The 17,387-nt window shown below is 36.7% G+C and overlaps 1 protein-coding gene across 1 annotated transcript in view; it reads left to right on the top strand.

Moving 5' to 3' along the window:
• Nucleotides 1-17,387, top strand: part of CASK (calcium/calmodulin dependent serine protein kinase) — a 378,414-nt gene that overhangs the window by 252,598 nt on the left and 108,429 nt on the right. Inside the window, exons 6-8 of the mRNA XM_063083161.1 lie at nucleotides 1,305-1,407; nucleotides 7,522-7,697; nucleotides 12,350-12,472. Of these exons, the coding sequence (XP_062939231.1) occupies nucleotides 1,305-1,407; nucleotides 7,522-7,697; nucleotides 12,350-12,472 (402 nt within the window). The remainder of the gene's footprint in view (nucleotides 1-1,304; nucleotides 1,408-7,521; nucleotides 7,698-12,349; nucleotides 12,473-17,387) is intronic.

Below are 17,387 nucleotides of genomic sequence, written 5' to 3'. Positions count from 1 at the left end.
ACTTCTTGCTGCCTGTGCCATGCTGTAGTTTGCTCACTGTTCATTTGCACACTTGTTTTCCCTCTCTCCTCTCTTTCTCACACTCTCATGCACACTTATATTTGAAGGCTCATCTTTCTTTGTGCTAGACTCTATTGTGAAGGTTTTTAAACTTCTTCAGGCAGAAAGGATAACTTCCTAAGAAGAATTCTGTGCTTTCATTGGGCAGAGTAAAGTCCCTCCCACTTCTGTGTATCATCATTAGACAACTTTCTGGGGACACCATCTCAATTTTATTGCACAGGTTTTTTTCATACCCACTATCATGTTGGCTAAAACTGTGTCATTTTGTGAATGGGAAAGTATGGAAAAGAATAAAAAATACCTTTGTTTTCCATGCCTAAAGAAGCTTGCCTTTCTCTACTAGCCCATGTTTTGAGACAGGGTCAGATGTAGTGTTAGTCATACGGGGCGCATCATATTTCAGCAGAGACCAAAGTTCCCCACAATTAAATTTTTTCCTGACACCAGCCTGAACAAGGTCCCAGAAAGAAATGGAGAGGACAAGGTCCTACAAAGAACCCCTCATTGTTACCACAAAGTATACAATATGTAGGGAGCCCTGGTCAAGCAGGATGTCTTTGCCCTAGACCAGAAGCCAGCTAAGTGGTTTCTCTTCCCCCATCTTCTTTCTCACCTGCCACGCCCACAGAGAGGAAAGGCAGGTATAGAGAAAAGACATGCCCGGGGGGAGCATTGAATTCCCTAGGAATGAGGCTCAATTAAAGTCATTAAATCTGATCCATCCATTTAGTATTCCTCTTACTTGGGGGTGGAATGAATAAAGCAAAAAAGGGGATAGGGGAAATGGACAAGGAAAGGGCCATCTGTATCCTCTAAGGGCCAAGATACAGTGGCTCTGTAGGTAAAGTGAGAGATTTCAAGAGATGTTTTAGCAGGAAGTGAATATATTTTTCCTTAAACAAATCTAGACTTTCACTCAAAGGAAGAGAATATTGCATAAAAAGGCAAAAATTATATCTGTGTTTCTTGAATATCCATGCTTTCTGAATAATTCTTAGCACCATGCTCTAATCTTGGAAGCAAATAATTCCTGAAAAATATTGGAGGGAACAGGTAAATCTTAGGAGAAATCAGCCAGAAGTGAGAATAGGAAAAATAACCCAAGCATCCAAAGTAATTTAGAAGTTTTTAATGTATTACCGTATTGTCATGTTAAGTAGTTTTGTGTAAATTGAATTGTTCATCTTCAACTAATTCTTATCTTTGGTTTTGCTGTTTGTTTGTCTTTTTTTTTCTTTCAGCCCCACTGTGTTCTCCTCGCCTCAAAAGAAAATTCAGCACCTGTTAAACTTGGGGGCTTTGGGGTAGCTATTCAATTAGGGGAATCTGGACTTGTAGCTGGAGGTAAGACCACTTTTTAAAAATTTTCCTTTCAAAATCTGGTCACTCTCGGGCTGTTGTAAAACTTTCAAACTAAATATTAACCCAACCTCAGTGTTTCATACCATATTCCACCCTACACGCCCCCCCCCCAAAAAAAGCACCATCAAGTAGTTTTGAATTTAATAACTATAGTCATAAATGTAATTTTAGTCCCTTAAGAATAGATTCTTCTCTTTGTTTCCCCAGCACTTAACAGAGAAGAGACCCTACATAAAGAGATTTAAAACACTGTTCGAAGATGATATTTTGGGTATAGTGGCTTTTAAAGTTGAACTGGCCAAGCAAAGTCAAGTCTAAAATGTGTGGATTAGCTACTTCTGGGTTTATATCTATGGCTAATTTTTAGTTTCATACTGTTTTCCTTTTTCCATTTATCAAAGAATCCTGCTCAAGCCATCAGTCTGTGTGACAAGCAGATGTGAATGTAGGCTGATTTTATTATTAGCCAAAGCAAAACATAATTTAAAAATTCCCATGCAAGTATAAAAAGAAGAAAAGTTAAAATAGAAACTTTTTTCACCGGTGCTCAAAGGTGGATGCTAATTATAAATTCAAGTATTTGGTTTTTCATTTATTCCTTTCAGTAGACTCCAGTTCAGAATGTTGCCCTGTTTTTCGTTCTATATGTTAGTTTTACAAATTATTTAGTTCTCCATTCTACAGCTATCAGTCTTCTAGTCAATGCTTTCTCTTTTCTGTCTCCAAGTACTGCCAGCCTTCACAAAGAGGGAAAATATGAAAAATATCAACAGAAACTTTTTAAACCTATCATCTTTCAAGAATGCTTATGTTAAATTTAAATACCTAAGAAATAATAAATATCAAAGTAATCATCTGTTACACAGGATATTTCATTTAACTTAATTCATTGTAGCTAGAACATCAAGCAGTAATAACATAGACCATCTTCTAAAAATGAGCCTTATGTCATAGTTGTATTCTTTAAATCATTTTTTCACCACATTGCCCTCTATAATTAAATCATGTTTAATTTTGCACTCTTTTCTAGCTAATCGTTTCCAATAATATGTGAAACTGCAAGTTGAATATAGTTTCAAAGAATGCTGACTTTTTTTTTCCTAATTCAAAACTCTCTTGTCAGTGATTGACAGACTGACCAAAGGGTCAGGTAATAAAGCATAATCTAATCACAGAATCATTGAATCTCAGGATTCCAAGGGGCTTTAACTTTTCCAGTCTTGTAACTAATGATTGAATTCTTCCGTAGTATTCCCAGCAAAAGATTGAGCTCTGGTTTAATTCCTCAGATGGCAAAGAATTCACTATGTCCCAGGACAATTCATTTCATTTTTGGAAAACTCCTTAAGTATTGAAAGTTCATCTGTGCAGTGAATAGAAATCTTTCTGTAACTTCCACCCAGTGTCCTAACTCTGACTTTTGAAGCCACTGAACAGTTTTCATCCTTCCACATAACAGCCACTCGAATGTTTGAAGACGTGTCCCAAGTCTTTTTTTGTTGTTGTGGCAGATGATCCTTTTTTTAAATATTATTTATTATAAGTATATTATTATTACAGATCCAAGTTAACTCCCCTAGGTTAATTTAGCCATTCCTCATATAAACTGGCTCAGAATCTCCTGACTGTGCACAAAGCACAGGGCTGGAACTGAACACCGTAACTATAGGTACAGCGTACACACAGTAGCATTGGGCCATCACTTCTTTTTGCGCTGGGTCTTACATTTCTGTCAGGCCCCTCAAATTGCATTAGCTTTTTGGACAGCCACATAACACTGATGACTCATATTGGTCTTGCAGTCAACTAAAAATCCTAATTTTTTTTTTTTTTAAACAAGCGTTGCTGTTCAACTAACTTTTTCAAATCCGGTATTTGTACAGATCACTCCTGTGTTAAGACTGCACCATTATAACAAATAATTTCTGATGATACTTCATCCCCAAGGCTAATGGGATGAAATGAAATGAATTTCTTTTATATGCTTATATACTGGCTATATGTAGTGACTTTATTTCTGTTGTTCTAGATCTGCACCCTAGTATTTAGAATGTCATGGGCTTCATATTTTATTCTGTATCTTGACTGAAGGGGAAAATAGATTCATTAGATTTATCTGGACATTTTCTCCTATTTTCCTAAAGTCCATGAACCTTTCCCCTAACTTGTATATTTTTAAAGCTAATTTTGAGCCCTCAGTGTGTCAGTTATTTAAAATTTATTTTTCTCTGTGCCTCTAGAATTAAAACAGTTTCTGATTGTCAAAATATTGTCATTTCCCTTGGTAAAGGGCCACAAAAAAATGTTTGCATTGTTTAAGGATAAAATTTTTTTAAAAAGAAAGACAAAACAAAAATCAAAACATTATCATTTCTTAACATACCTTTCCTTCTATTCTTGAAATAACTACTTTAAGCATTATAATGTTTTTAAAAATACAATATGAGCAGATAAGAGATAAATGATTTCTCTTAGAAAAAGTTTTCCTGTTGTTGAAGGTACTTTTGAAATTTTGCTAATATTTATCAACTTTAAAACAGAATGCCAGGGCTGGCCGGTTAGCTCAGTTAGTTAGATGTGGGAGTGTGGTGCCACTAACACCAAGGTCCATGGTTTGATCCCTATACTAGCCAGCTGCCAAAAACAAAAACAAGAAAAACATTTTCCTGTCAGTTGGAATCTTTGATCACCAAGTCCTCCAAATACAAAGGAATTCTCTCCTCTATATCTTCCATATAGTAAAAACCATTTAAATATATTTATTCTTCCACCATCTGAAACTCAGCTATTTGGAAAACTTACTTATCTAGAATATAAGTAGGAACCTAGGAAATAATTATAACTGTTCCTACCCTTAAAACCTATTCATGGTCCTCTTAATTGGGCTTCTAAAGATACTGTCTCTGAGGTCGCCCCCATTTTTCATAAAGTTGTATAGATGCTTGTTGCTTCATACCTTGCACCTGCTATTCTCTATGGTTGGAATGCCTTTTGTCATATTATCTATCTGGCTAACTCCAACTGTTCTTGAAGGCTGAGCTAACAATCAATCGTCTCCTCTTAAAAGCAAGCTGATCTTCACCATCCCAAGTTAGGTAACCCTATTTCTTCTCTTCCGTATTTCCATAGTTATCTGGGCTACATACCGTCATGTAGCATTTGATGCAGGGACTTGTAATCATATCAAAGACTGAGATTTGTAAGGATAAGGAGGACCATGGCTTATCCCTGTGTGTGTCTACAACACCTACCATGTTGTCTAGGACCTAGCAAGCACTTAAGAAATTGCTATTAAATGAAAGAATCTGGTTGCTGGTCAGTTTCCAGTTAATAGTAGATTATAAGCAACAAATTAGGAGAAACCAGGGCTGGAATAAGCATAGTGAGAGAAAAGAAATGAAAACCTGACAGAAAAAAGTGTATTGACAGCAAAATTTGGAAAGCATAGCAGCCTTTAATACTGAAGAAATCAACTCTTGCATACCTCTGAAGTTCCTGAGGGTGTTTTCTGTTCTATAGCATATTTCTTTAACTGATATCCATGATGACAACTCTGAGTCATCAAGAAAAGATTAAATTATGTACAGCATCCTGTGTAAAAGAAGTCAGGAAATTGTAGAAAGATAGCCATACAAAATTACTAAGGTAAAAAAGGTTGTGTGCATAAAGATGCTAATTTTAAAATGTTGAAAATTTAAGTATTCAGAATAACTTCCTCCCTGAGGTTCTAGGTAGGAAGGTTTTATTTTATTATCAAAATATAATATTAAATATTTAAGTATATATCTGAAGTATGTCATAAACAGTGACATTTAATTTGGTAATTGGTTTCCTGTTCTTAGAATTTTATGGTCAAAGTCATAAAAGTCAAGTTGTCACAAAGAAGGAAAAGTAGTAACAGCAAAAACAAGGAGTTTGGGAAAGTCGGTCTATATTAAAGGTTAATTCTAGTCCTTTCACATTCTACTGATGTACATGAAATAAAAAGAACATTCCTGTATATTCTTTCCAACATGATCTTTTCCCCTATCGTCTACGAGCAAATTCTTGAACAAAAAGACATGCATCTTCCCCAAGAGCTAACACTAATTCTCCAGAATGGGTAGTCTTCAATTCAGATAAATGGAGGGAACTGCCTCAGGATGGCTGGGACTGGCCCTGGTGGTTCTGATATTTCCCAGAATGAAGCCCCCATGTTGAGTGGCTTGGCCCTTTCTAGTGTGGGAAGTGGTAGGAGTCAAGTTGAGTTTCAGAGCATCATCTGAACCATCAGCAGGTACCTGCCTGGTACCCTGGTACCAGTACCCTGAATGGTACCCTGCACTCTTGCCTTGCTTTTCCCTACTCCTGCCAGCTCCTGTCCACCAGAACAAGGCTAATTCTCCAGTGACCCCTCCCTGCCCAGGCTGTTAATGAAATTGGAGGCTTGGCTGCCACTGCTTTAAGCTTCTTTATATTACTTGAAGAAGCAAGATGGGGCAATAAAGAAATAAAAATATTTCTCTAGCCAGGTCCTTACCACTAGTGCAGAGTTTTCACTGAACTATTGTACATTTTATCAGCACCACACTCTCCCGAGTGAGCCTCGGGCCGGCCCTCTATTGTACATTTTAAATGAAAATATTTTCATCATCAGAGCCCTGAACTTAATCTCTTCTATTATGGGGGGAGGAAGGGAAACCATAATGATGTGCAACAAGGGTACATCCCCGATATCCAAGCTAAGAGCTGCTTTATCCTTCTCCATCCCAGCTGAGTTTGGTAATCACCAACAGGACTTGATGATATATTCTCTCTAGCTGGACCACAAGATCTCTAAGGTCTTTTTAAACTCTGAACCACAGTTCTGAACTCTAGACAAAGTATTGTGCAATCTTCAAAGTAAAAATGATCTTGAATTCAGTATGATAAGAGAGAGAGAGGGACAGGGAGGAAGAGAGGGAACTGGGCCTGTATACATCTAGAAGAGCTGCCAAGTCTAGTGGGCAGTGCCCTGCCCCACAATAATTTCCCTGCAGGGTACAAGCCTTTCATAGCATAATAGAAGAAAAGACTCCCTTTGGGATACTGAGTTAAAGATGGTTACTAATGTGCAAACAACTGTTATCAGATTCCTTCTGGAAAACTAGTTTTTGATAGAGAAGTAAAAAAAAAAAGAAGATGAAGAAGAAGAAAGCTCTTTAAAGAAGATGAAGGTCAAAGAGAATTGAATGGAAGGAGCTTCAAGATTTTGCTTTGGTTTATGTCATATATTCATTCTCACTCTCTTCAAATGTTAATGTTAGGAGGAAGCTAAAATTTCCTATTATAACAAAATATTGTTAACCATTGTTAATTGGTTACAATCACCTCATAAAATCAACTGAACAGGATTTGAGATTCAAATTCTTATTCCAAATAAAAGTTCTCAGCATTAGGTTTCCTTTTTTTTTTTTTAAAGATGACCGGTAAGGGGATTTTAACCCTTGACTTGGTGTTGTCAGCACCACGCTCAGCCAGCGAGCTAACCGGCCATCCCTATATGGGATCCGAACCTGGGGCCTTGGTGTTCTCAACACCGCACTCTCCCGAGTGAGCCACGGGCCGGCCCCTCAGCATTAGGTTTCATTGGAGAATTTCCATTTGGTGGTCAGAAGTGATCTTTTTTCCATATATTTTTTTCCTCACTCCTGCCCCCTCTCTCCTTGCCTCTGCCTCTGCTCAGGGCAGGCCTCCCAGTTCTTTCCTGGGCAGCTACAGACTCTGTCTGCTGACTCTTCCATCTGCCTCTACTCTATATTTTTAGTGACTTTCAAACGTGAAAATTAGAAAATTTTAACTTCTTCATGAAACAAGAAATATGTAAATACCTACTGTGTAGCCTGCAAAATCCATAGGGAATGCCAGTGTTAGAAGACAAAGTGCCTGTCCTGGACTCTAGAGGTGATTAAATAAATATTTTTTTTCTTTCTGTGAACTTGATTTCATGGGGAGGGCAGAGGAGCTGAGAGAATATTTATATTGGTAGACTTTTCATTCAGATTATTCTATTTTTAGTTTTCAAGTAGAAAACCCCATTTATGTAAACATTTTTTCCTAATGTTGTTTTAAATGTAGGACGCGTTGGAACACCTCATTTTATGGCCCCAGAAGTGGTCAAAAGAGAGCCTTATGGAAAGCCTGTAGATGTCTGGGGGTGTGGCGTGATCCTTTTTATCCTGCTCAGTGGTTGTTTGCCTTTTTATGGAACCAAGGAAAGATTGTTTGAAGGCATTATTAAAGGAAAGTACAAGGTAATGTATTATGAACATCTCATTTTTCCATTGACATTAAATTATCCTGAAAAATGTTTTTTGATGTTACTGTCTATCTCTGCTCACTGATTGACTGCCACATAGTTACCTAATCAGAGAAGAGGTCTTTGCTTACCTCACTGGTCCAGTAGCCTTGTAAGGCAGCATGGGCTTCAAGTAAATTTTTGAGTGCCTATCAGCTGAACTATATCATCTAGGTAAAGACAACTTCCGTGGACCTTCTTTGTGTAATTTGAGAAAGGGGCTTCGTTTTTAAAGTTTTTTGCTTAATTTGTAAAGTTAAAATGGAAATTTCATTCAGGTAATTTTAGTCATTCTTTTTGTGTGTGTGTGTGTGTGTGTGTGTGTGTGTCGTTTTCGTGACCGGCACTCAGCCAGTGAGTGCACCGGTTATTTATATAGGAATCCGAACCCGCGGCGGGAGCGTCGCCCCGCTCCCAGCGCCCCACGCTACCGAGTGCGCCACGGGCTCGTCCCAGTCATTCTTTATCTTAATTTTAAATTTATGCCAGCATGGCTGAAAAATTTGCTATTTACATTCCAGGATAAACTGAAATGCCAGTATCACAACTGCATTTCATAATGTAATTTAGACGCATTTTGATGTGACTTAAACATTGATATTCTTCTTTGGCTACGGTATGTCGGAAACCTCATGTTACTATCACAGACTTGTGATTAGTAAATCATTATTGAAAAATTAAAAAGTTATTACTGACATTGTGAATGGCTATATCAAAAAGACCTACGGACTTCTTGGAAATAAATAAGCCTAAGGTTGATTTCCCTACCCCAGCTCTTCTTATACCTTTTTGCCCTGTACCACCATATATAGATGACAGGGCCTAGGAGGCTGAGCATGGGAAGCGTGGGAGAGTGTGTGTGTCGGAGACCAGGGCAGGGCAGTTTATGCTGGGGAAATTCTTTTTCCTCCCATTACTAATGAAACTCACACTTTCTATTCAGCCAAATCACTATTTCATTTGCAGCCATGACCAGCAACGTCAAACCAAACACAGGTTTATATAACACTAGATTCCAAAACTGTGAGGCCCTTAAAGTTTTCTTTTCAATTACTCAGTAATGTTAGAATTTTATATGGGACTTGAAAAAAAGAAAGAAAGAAAAAAAAGAAAGGCAGAGTAGTTTGAGTTGCAGCCATATCCTTTTAAGCCATAACTGAAGCTTTATTTGTTTGCCTTGTGGACCTTCAGCTTATAAATGCATACAGGTTTGTCTTTTGTTTTATTTGGTTTAAGATATATGCCAAAACTCTGTTAACAGAGAAAGGTGTTTTAAGTATAGGTTTTTCTGCTTCTCTTAGTGTCACTTGGTCACTGGGGAATAAAATCAGTACTTTCAAGGTAACTAAATGTCTCAGGAAACTTCTTGTAAGTAGTCATCCCCCTCCAGTCCCTGGAAATGGTGAGTGGCTATCATGGATGGACTTAGAGAAGATTGTATTGAGTGAAGTTAGTCAGGCACAGAGAGAGAAATATCATATGTTCTCACTTATTTGTGGGAGCTAAAAATAAATAAATAAATAAACACAAACAAATAAAGGGGTGGGGGAGAAGACAGAATAACCACAAAAATTCCTTGAACTATTTAAAGTCAAGTGAACAGATACGATGTGGGGGGGGGGACATGTAAAGGGGCACGAAAATCACGTACAATGTATTTTGAGAAGTAAAATTTTTTTAAAAAAAGGAATGCACAGCCATGGCTTTCTGGTTGAATTTTGCCAAGTGAAATCACGGATATTAACATCTGAAAAGAAACACTATTAGTAATGCATCAGCATGATAATAACACTAGCAATAATGATAGCTAACTCAGACATAGCACTTACTATGTGCCAGAAACTGTTCTAAGCACTTTACTTGTATTAACTCATTTACTCTGCACAGCAACTTATGACGTAGAACCATATAATAAAATCTTCCACCTGCCTTTTTGAGTTATAAGCATTTGCTAATAACAGAATTCTTCCTTTGTGTTTGCTCAATTGCTAACTTCCTGGTTTCCAAGGCATTGTGCTTCATTCCATCAGCCTCTGGTATTTGATTTTGTCTGTTTTTTAGAAATTGAATAGTTAGTTTTGTTTCTTATAAGAAACTTGAACTGTTTGCACATGTCTAAAAATTAAAGTATTTTAAAACTCCCTATTCCTGGTATTATAATAAATCAGTTGGATGGTGGCAGCTATATCATAATTTCTGTACCTGGGATTTGAGGCTTTGAGGTTAATAACGTATTTACTCTTTAACTTGTCTAATCTCACCTGTTGCTTATCTTCATAGCTTTCCTTACAAAGTTTCAGGTTTTCAGCAGCATAGTTTGAAGTATAGATCCAGCTCTATCTTCTCTGATGAACCTCATGGCCTTTTTTTTTTTTTTTTTTTTAATATACTGTGATGTTACTCTGTCGGAATTTTTTTTTTTTTTTTTTTGACTGTTGGTTCTTAAGGGGATCTCAACCCTTGACCTTGGTGTTATCCGCACCACACTCTCCTAAGTGAGCTAACCGGCCAGCCAGCATTTATTTTTATATTTTTTATTATGGAAAATTTCAAACAGACAAATAGTAGAGATCACAGTATAATGAACCCTCAGCTTCAATAGTTAGCATATAGCCAATCTTGTTTTATATGTATTTCATATACTACTAGATTATTTGAAAGCAGATCTCAAAAAAATCATTTCATCACCCTGGTGGTTCTTAACAAAAGAACTATTAACAAAATCCTTGATCTGTTTGGGTATTTCCAGTAAAAGTTTGATGATACCTTTTAAATGTAGTACATTAAAAAAAAAAAAAAGAAATGTAGTACATTTAAATTGTCATAGTTTATGAACTACTACTGGTCCTAAGTGGTTTGAATTTGACCTTTTCTCATTTGTTAGCTTACTCGATCTTTTAAGTAGATGTCAAACAATACTATTTAACTGGAAAGTATGCTAACATTTGACCTTAATTAACTTTTTTATAAAGGACAAAAATATATTTTCTAAACTATATATTAAAGATGCAATGTGATCTTTTATCATTGTTACAGGTAGCCAGTTGGTATCTACACAGCAAGATTCTAAACTGCAATGACTTTGGTATTCAAATAAGTGAAACTGTTTTATAACCCTGTTTTGTTCCCCCATATAGACCCAATCTTCCAAATTAATTTAGCTACATTTCTCAGCACAAGGAAGAGAAAACTCTGTATGGGACTCCCTCATAAAAAGGATGGGGGAGTATCCTTCTAAACCTCTACTTACTTCAGAAATCTTACCACCACTTTCAGATGATTTCTCAACCCCTTTGCCAAAGAAAAATCATTCAGACTTTAAAAAACAACATTAGCTCCAAGATGGGGAAGAGGGAACAAGGCTATTCAAGCCTTTTCTAATCACTGGTCAATTGATCACAATTTCAATAGGATTCAATATTTAAACAGTCTCATGGTATTCATCTTAATGGGATTTGACAAGCAGAAATGGCTACTATTTGGAATTCTGGCTGTTAGAAAAAGAAAATGGAACACCCTCCAGTTTTCAGAGCTATCCCTAACATGGAGACACTTCACTCCCCATCTACAAGTACAAAGCCTCACATTAGCCAGAGCTAAGTATCTAATGCTAGCCCTTGGCCAAATTGTAGTGATTCATTTGTACTATGGTGCAAATACTGCAATTTCATTTGGCTTTAAATTGTTGTGGAGTTTATCCTCCATCTTTCTTCCTTAGAAGGTGACAAAGGTCTTATGCCTGTTAAAGCCATGGCACTGCTTGAAGCTTGGCACTAGACACCTCACATAAACTCACCCAATCAGTCAGCTTTCTGATGTTGCATGGGAGTGGACCCTACTCCATCTCTACGTAGCTCCTGTCCCCACTTGCCTTCCCAACGCCAAGCCATAAGCACTCTCTTTGAATTTTTTCCTGATTCCTGGTTTCAGACATATCCCTTTTCCCAGGAGCCTTTCAGCTATTTTCTCCCAAATCCACAGCCTTTCTCACAAGTCCTGGGTCTTTTGAACAGCTCATTCTTTTTGTTTGATTTTAGTCAGTTTACCATGTGGCTTTATTGTCTCATACCTAAAAGAGAGACGAGAGAAACTTCACTGAGGACAATATACAAGTGAATTGATTATTTTGTAGGGCCTGCAGTAATAGCATATTTTTTCTAAATACTGAAATTGATATACAGTGACCAAAATATCCTATTAATAACTCTGCATAGCTTCACAATTATTGCTGATCCCAGTTTTTAAAAACATATTTTTTAATATTTCTTTAAAATTTTTAATTTTTCCATTTTGTTTTAGTCCTTTCTGTATCAAAGTATTCTAGTCTGTTTAGCTGAGAAGCTAAAGATAGAAACTGGCATCATGAACATTTTATTCTTCAATTATTGAAAATATTATAACTTAATAGCAATAAGAACATCTGTATGGAACAGCAACAAAAAGAATTGCATTTGTCCTTTTCTGTTGAAAGAAAGCCTTTAGAGTCAAATTTCTGCTCTTTGCTCTGAGAATTATATTCACATTGAAGCAGTATAGGAATATTAAATAATAGTGAATGTTAACTTCTCACTGAAGATAATTGTGTAATGTTCCCTTCCTCCTCCTCAGATGAATCCAAGGCAGTGGAGCCATATCTCTGAAAGTGCCAAAGACCTAGTACGTCGCATGCTGATGCTGGATCCTGCTGAAAGGATCACTGTTTATGAAGCACTGAATCACCCATGGCTTAAGGTACGTGAGCTCTTAAGTCACCATCTACACTTTGAACACTTCCAGCCACAGGAATATATTGCTCCAGAAGGTGGCCCGTTTACCTTTTCTTTTTTCTGAGCATTTTTTGTTAGTTTTGTTCATCTTGTTTGCTGTTCCTGCACTTCATCTGTAGACATCTGAGTGGAGGATATACCATCTGAGTGTCATTCAGCTATCAAAGAGAGGGTACAAAAATGGATCAAGACAGAATATTTAAGGGAGGAAGCCCTATTTGTTCTCTGCTGAGATTGTTCCAAAGATACGCAACATGAATGACTGAAATAATAGCCATGTTATAATAAATAACTGTGACTGTGTGGTTTACATAATTAACTATTTTTCAATAGATACTAGATATGAATTTTTAAAATTCTTTTTATATCCCATCTTGCCAATGAATATTAAGGAATATTTTAATTTGGGACATCAATGAAACAGTGCTGTTTGATTAAGACATTATTCAGTTTAATAATTCCAGGAAATTCACACTTCACAGTTAAGAAAACTAATGCTCAAAGAGGTTAAGAATCTTGCCCCAAGTCACAGAAGTTGTCAGTGGTGGAACCAGGATTTTAATACAGCCTACTATGACCCTTTCATTTTTACATTAGATCCTATCCCTTTCACTTACTACACGACATTGCTCCGACAACTTTCTCCTTTCCTACATCATCAGTTTTCTACCTCTGTTGGATCTAACATGCTGTAGTTTATTTTTATTATGTACATATAAACACACATATATACCTTCTCTTGACCCTACAACCCCCTCCAGCCCTCCAGCTTCTGCCCCTATTCTCTGCTTCCCTTGACAGCAAAACTCCTAGAAAGAGTTGTCTGTACTCACTTTCTCCATTTTCTCCTATTCTTTTTTCTCTTGACCCATGCTCCCCACCCCCCAACTCTAGTCAGGGTTACAGTCCTACCATCACTACTAACAGCTCTTGTCAAGTCACTACTGACCTTCATATGGCTAAGTCCAGTGGTCAGATCCCAGGCCTTGTCCTTCTTGGCCTATCAGCAACATTTGACGTTTGTCCTCCTGACCTGCTGTCTTCCCGTGGCTTCCAGGATACTTGCTCTCCTGGTTTCCCTTCTACCTCTCTGTCTGCTCTTTCTCAGATCTTGGTAATTGTTCCTCATCTCTCCCCATCCACCTCTTCATATTGGAGTGCCATAGGCCTCCATTTTTGCTTCTTCTCTTTTTCTCTGTCTACACTCAGGGCCCTGGAGACCTCATCTGTGGTTTTAATGGCATTAAATGCTATGTGTGCACCAATGACTCCTGAATCCAGGCCTTGCCCTGAAGTATTCTTTCTTAATCCAGTCTACAATTTAGCTCCCTGATATTCCTCTGATTTCACCCCCTCTTGCTCTCTCTGTTCCCATCATATTGGCCTCCTTGCTGTTCCTCAGACCGCAGGCACATCCCCACATTGGCACCTTTGTATTAATTGTGCCCTTTCCTGGGAACACTCTTCCTTTCCCCCAGATATCTTCATGGCATGTTCCCTCACCATCTTCAGGTCTTTGCTTAAATAACAGCTTCTTAACCACCCTATTTAAAATAGGGAAAGAAATGCCTCCTGCCACCAGTATTCACTATCCCCCTTTCCTGCCTTATTTTTCTCTAAAGCATTTCTTACCATAAGTTATACTGATATTTTACTTATTCGTTTATTGTCTGCCTAGTCATAAAATAAAATATAAGCTATAATAAGGGTAAGAATTTTTGGCTCTTGGTTCACGTCTCTCTAGCACCTAGAAAGTGTCTGGCATGTCGTAGGTGCTCAATAAACATTAATGAATGAATGCTCAATATATTATACCATGCAAAACAATAAAGTATATAAAAACAAAGGTTAATAATGTATCTTAGTAGCGATGACATGGAATAATATTACAGAACAATTTTGAGACTCCAGTGGATCTTGATTCTCCTTAAGAATATTATTTCTCAAATATGCATTCAACCCTCTGATACTCAGTACTAGTTATTTTTAATTTCTCCCCGAAAAGTGTAGGTAAACAGTTCTTAGATACTTCCGTAGTATTTTTTTCTCCCAGATATAAAATGAACAATTTGGAGGGGGTGGGTGGATTTCTGTTTCTCCTTTAGTTTAAATGCCAAATAGCAATGAAAATGACAGCCATTTCCATCATTTTTACAATCCTTTACAAAAGGTTTTAGCATTATACGAAACATAATACATGGCTTTCATTATCAAAGCTTATCTTGGCTAATAACATATTTATTTTGGGAAACTCTTGTCTCTGCCAGTGATTATAGTTCTTGTTCTACGTAACCCGAGCTTAATGCATAATAGATTTCTGGCACCAGGAAGACAAAAAGCAAAAAAAAGTCAGTAACTTAAATGAAAAAGTTCCAGAAGGCTGCTTAAGCTCAGTGTCATGTGCCATGTTTGAACTACAGTTTAACTTCACTGCTTATGTGTCATCTGAAGATATAAGAATTCAATAACAATATTATCTGGCTGGTAAGAGCAGGCTTATGTTGTGTTTCAATACTTGTCCATGTATATTTGTAAATCAGCACTGTGGATATAAGTGGTGTTAATTTAGAATGGCTGAGATTTAAGCTATGGTTTAAATATGAAAAACTCCTGAATAGCTACAAAGTGAAGAAATAAGATGATGAAAATCCGTATAATGAAGAGTTGAAGAGTACCCAAAGTTATAATACCATTGCTTTGTGTACAAAAAAAAAAAAAAGAAAAGAAAAAGTTATATTTCTTTGGTAAAACCACCAAAAAAAAAAAAGAAGTCCTATTAAATCATTTCATATCAAAAAAGAATCTGAGTAATAGACCAAGTAATATGTGAATGTCTTATGATTGTTAAATTATACCTTTATCTATCTGAGTTAATGATACTTGCTGGGAGTATTTATTCCAACAAAAGTAGGCCAACTAAGAGTGTACTTTCCTCATTAATGGTTGAGCTCTCCTCATACCCTTTGTAGCCTTAGTATGTAGACTGTAATATATATTAACTGTAATAAAAGGTGAAAAGGGTAGTTATAGCAGGCAAATCGATCAATACACCAATTAAATGTGTATTCAGCATCTAGTGTACACAAGGGACTATGAATCATATACTTCATTAAAATGAAAGGCACATTGCTATAGAAATTATTCTGAATTCATATCACATTATTATTAGTGTTGAGAGGGACTATTTAATCTAGAAAAAATATTATTTTTACTCTTTTGTCTTCTTTATAATACCTTGGGGTTTTGTTACTGTTTACTTGTTTTCTGATAAGAGATACTTTAATAGCCTTTTTTAAAAAATCTTGTGATTTTGTCTGCTTAGAAAATATCAGAAATCATAATCGAAGTTTAATTTTATAAAAAACAAAACATACTTTTTGACTGTGTCCCTCTCTCTCTCTCCATTTCACCTTAGTGAATGGTGAGCAGAAGAGGTGTTCATGAGAAATAGAGTTCATAGTCAGATATGCAGTAAATTTCCCATTCTGTTAGAAAGAAAAAGGCATAGCTGGGCTATGAAATAGATTTTCAAATGAATGATGCTAGTATAACAGACACAGAAAGGGTTCTGTCCTGCACAGACAACCTCTTCTTAGTCTTTTGGCTAAAGAGAGTGAGCTTTTCTTGGGGCTTCTTTTGTCTGCCTCTTGTCCTTGGAGTTTCAAGGTTGCAGGCTGCTCTCGCACCAGACTGGGATATGTTGGGAGGTTAAAAAAAAAAACAGCAGTATCACCACAGACTCACCCCTTGAGTTCTGGGACCTCTATCCAGTCTACCTTCTTTTCTCCAGCTTTCAGAATCTTCTCTTAGTTGCGCTATATATCATATATATAGTTTTTAGTGTAGTTAGTGGAGGCATAAGGTGAAATGTGCTTATTCTATCTCGTCACTGGGTAGTCATTTTAACACTTCACTTTCAAATCATTAATTTCCTTGTTAATAACTCTGACTCAAACAGTAGACTTGGGGGAAAAGTGTTTATTCTGTTGATAGGGAATGTTTTAAAAATCAGTTCCACTGCCCAATTATTGCTCGAGAATGCAGTCATGACATGCATCTTTCCAGCTGCTTGCCCCCGTCTTCCCCATCTCAGTTGGTGTCAGACTTCTAGTTGCCCACACCAAAAACCTTGGTGTTGTCATTGACTCCTCTTTATCTCACTCCCCACATCCAATCTGTCAGAAAATCCCATTCTCTCTACCTTCAAAATATATGCAGAATTAAGAACTTCTGTTCTTTGAAAGACACTGTTAAGAGAATGAAAAAACAAACTATAAACTGAGAGTAAATATTTGCAAATTATATATTTGATAAAGGACTTATATTCAGAATATGTAGAGAATTCTCAAGATCCGATTATAAGAAAACATACAACCCAAATTCAAACTGGAAAAATATTTAAACAGACCCATCAACAAAGAAGATATACAGACAGCAAATAAGCACAGCCAAAGATGCTCAACATCATTATTCATTAGGAAAATACAAATTAACGCCACAATGAGATACCTGTACTCATATTTTAGAGTGGATAAAATCAAAAAGACTGACCATACCAACTGTTGGCAAGGATATAGAACAACTGGAACTCATACAATGCTAGCGGGAATGTAAAATGGTACAACCACTTTGGAAAAGTTTGGCAGTTTCTCAAAAAGTTAAACATACTCCTATCATGTGACCCAGCCATTCTATGCCTTAGTATTTACCTAAGAAAAATGAAACACCTTCATACAAAACTTGTACATGAATATTCATAGGAGCTATATATACAATAGCCAAAAATTAGAAACAACTCAGGGTCCCTCAACATATGAAAGGATAAACAAATTATGGTATACCCATACAATAGAATACTACTCAGCAATAAAAGGAATAAA

Source organism: Cynocephalus volans, chromosome X, assembly GCF_027409185.1.
Source record: "Cynocephalus volans isolate mCynVol1 chromosome X, mCynVol1.pri, whole genome shotgun sequence".
In the NCBI taxonomy this organism is placed as follows: domain Eukaryota; kingdom Metazoa; phylum Chordata; class Mammalia; order Dermoptera; family Cynocephalidae; genus Cynocephalus; species Cynocephalus volans.
The sequence above is the reverse complement of the archived record's forward strand: the minus strand, read 5'-3'. Positions and strand labels throughout refer to the sequence as shown.